The sequence below is a fragment of the Notothenia coriiceps genome, unplaced genomic scaffold, assembly GCF_000735185.1.
Source record: "Notothenia coriiceps isolate Sejong01 unplaced genomic scaffold, NC01 NC01_scaffold00026972, whole genome shotgun sequence".
Taxonomy (NCBI): domain Eukaryota; kingdom Metazoa; phylum Chordata; class Actinopteri; order Perciformes; family Nototheniidae; genus Notothenia; species Notothenia coriiceps.
The window spans coordinates 1-3221 of NW_011359673.1; the positions used below are offsets into that span (position 1 = coordinate 1).

The 3221-nt window shown below is 48.7% G+C and overlaps 1 protein-coding gene across 1 annotated transcript; it reads left to right on the forward strand.

Moving 5' to 3' along the window:
• Positions 1-445: 445 nt before the first annotated feature.
• Positions 446-3210, forward strand: LOC104957407 (retinal guanylyl cyclase 2-like; the record flags this gene model as incomplete). Its single annotated transcript, XM_010785034.1, has 9 exons — positions 446-694; positions 842-1072; positions 1234-1389; positions 1476-1618; positions 1702-1857; positions 2087-2236; positions 2625-2844; positions 3007-3082; positions 3191-3210. Coding segments are annotated over 9 exons (1401 nt in total), but the record flags the coding sequence as incomplete, so codon positions are not given.
• Between the last annotated feature and the right edge of the window lie 11 nt (positions 3211-3221).

Here is a 3221-nt window from a genome sequence, read left to right on the forward strand (position 1 = left end):
TTTGCCAAAAGCCACTGTGTCAAGTGTCCTTCTTGGGTTTCCGTCCGGAGTTCTCCAATATGGCGGACTATCTCGCACATGCGCACTGCAGATCGGGCAGAGCTGCAGATCGGGTAGTGACAGTGACAACAACAACAACCGGAAGTTACAACATGCTTACCGCAATAGTGTTTGAAAGGTCGGAGGCCACAGCAGTCAGTTGGGTTGGATCTGTTCTCAGTCGGTCTGAGACACCGACACAAACATCGTTTGTCACTCTCTCGGATAATTCTGTAAAGAGTCCCAGGAAGTGATGTCATCACAGTGAGTCAGGTTTAAAGGTGGTGCGTTCAGGGTCCTAGCTGACAGTCTGTTCTCTCTCGGATAATTCTGTTCCAGGAAGGGATGTCATCACAATGCGTCAGGACGAGAGGTCCTGTTAATAATATTTGTTTTGTCTCCGCAGGAACCAGGATGCAGCGTCCCCGGTGGTTGCTAGGAGCATGTCTATGGTTGCTATGCTCCACAGAGGTGTGGACGGCGACCTTTAAGCTGGCTCTGATTGGACCATGGTCATGTGACCCCCTTTTCTCCCGCGCCATGCCGACGGCGGCTGCCAACCTGGCATTGTCACGGTTACGGAGTGACACCGGGCTGAGCAGAGGCTACTGGTACGACGTGAAGCTACTGGACGAGGACTGCTCCGCCTCCAAAGGTTCGGTCACCAATCAGAGCCAGTCTGAGTTATCCACCAATCAGAGCCTGTCTGTGTCAGTCGTTCTGTTTTTAATAATTTCTCTAATGTATTTTCAGTTTCCTGATTAACTCCTTTTCAATTAATTTTTCCTCTTGTTTTTTCCAGCACTGACAGAACTCGGGGACATGGAGGGTTATGGACACGCTTACATCGGCCCCTTCAGCCCCGCCCTCTGCCATGCTGCCTCTTTATTGGCTCAGCACTGGGAGGCGGGGCTTGCCTCTCCAGGCTGTCTGGGTGCTGATTGGCCCAACCTGCCGCCCCTCCCCCAGCCCAGCAGGTTGCTCTTCAGCGTGTTGCGGTTCTTCCGCTGGGCGCACGTGGGCGTCATCTCAGGTGAGTCTCTGATGTCACTGTGGGGGTGTGGTCTGCCATGATGTTATCATGGGGGCGTGGTCTGTCATGACGACACAGTTGGGGCGTGGTCTGTCATGATGACACTTTGGAGGCGTGGTCAAGCACTATGTAAACACTACCTCTTCCTGTTTGGTTATCAGCTCCAACAGACCTTTGGGTGAGTACCGGACAAGAAGTGGCCTCTGCGCTCCGAGCACTAGGGCTGCCCATTGGTCCGGTAGTTACCATGGAAACCAATAAAAACGGTGGCGCTCAGGAGGCTCTGCGAGCGATCAGAGTGGCGGACAAGGTCAAAGGTCAGCACTGAAAACACAGAGCTGTAATTTACTGGAGGTTTAATGTTACATTATGTTATGTAATTATTTTAACGTTTTAATTCCAGTGGTCATCATGTGCATGAGCTCTGTTCTGATTGGTGGAGAGGATCAGCGGGAGCTCCTGCTGACGGCTCTGGACATGGGGATGGTTGCCGACGGTTACGTGTTCATCCCGTACGACGCGCTGCTGTACGCCATGCCGTACCAGGTAACACATCACTGTATATTTATACATTTAAATACCTAGAAGAAGTTCATGTGCAGGTAAATCTCTCTATCCTCGTCCAACAGGACATAGCATTTCCTCAGCTGACCAATAGCACGAAGCTCCGCCACGCCTACAGCTCAGTCCTCACCGTTACCATGGCGTCCGACCAGAGCTTCTATGAAGCCTTCAGACAGGCGCAGATCAACCGTGAGATCCGGACAGCTGTATCTGCCACCGAGGTTACCACACACACACACACACACACACACACACACACACACACACACTGTTCACACCACTACGAAGCTTTCAGACAGGCGCAGATCAACCGTGAGATCTGGACTGCTGTGTCTGCAACCAAGGTTACAACACTACACATACTGTACACACACTACACATCACTAAATAAACACACACATATATGAATATTAATGTGTGTGTTAACTCTGCCATGCATCTTGTCTGCAGGTGTCTCCAATCTTCGGCACCATCTTTAACATGGTGTACTTCGTTGCTAAGGCGGTGGAGGAGCGTCGTCAGGCAGGGGGCGGGCATTGGGTGACAGGCAACCAGCTCATCCAATCAGATGGAGGCTTTGATTTCCAGGGCTTCAATCAGGTCTATCCATTAAACATCAAATAAAATGTTATAATTTATTCTAAATAAATATATATTTGTATTTGCTGTAAAGTGTCTTTACTGTAGGTTTTTTTTTGTATTATATGTACAGCACTTTGGCTTGACCAAAAATCTTTAAAAAAATGTGCTATATAAATAAAACTTGATTTGATTTGATATTTCACTAATTAAAATGTCATTGTCGTAAATTGATGTTTTGGGAAATAGTAACTAAAGTCTAAAATTGAAGGAATTGTTCAGACTGAAGACTTAATTGTAGTAATCCGGGTTACATTTTCATCTTGCTTTATGCGGGTGTCTTACAGTTTCCCACCGGCTGCTCTTGAAGTATTTCGGTGTCATGATTACCTCCGTCTTCGTCTCTCAGGTGGTGTACGGAGGTAAAGAGGGGCGGGGCATGCAGGCCAAGTACGTGGTGTTGGACAGCGATGGAGACAGATTTGTGCCGACACACACTCTCGCTCCGACACACACACATGGGCCGGTCGGAAGCCTGAAACCTCTGAGTCACACCTTCATCTTCCCTGGAGGAAAACCCCCCTCCGCCAGCTTCTGTTGGTTCAGCCCAGAGGAGGCCTGCAGTGGGGGTGAGTTCACTGACCTGCAGGGAGGAAGGGATAACTTTATCTGATAAGTAAAAATGAGGCTCCTTCTCTGTGAATCGGTCCCTAAGTGGACATGTCCCTGGTGTATTTGTGGTCCGTCCAGATCAAGCTGGTGTAGTTTAAATAATCCAGTTTTATCTGCAGGTCCGGAAACGGTGTCCATGTTCTTTGCCTTCCTGCTGTTCTGCGCTTTGATTGGAGCTTTTATCTACTGGATAAAGTGAGCACACACACACACACACACACACACACACACACACACACACACACACACACACACACACACACACACACACACACACACTCTAATAATATTATGTGTGTGCAGGAAGTACAAAAGAAAAGCAAGCATCACCAAA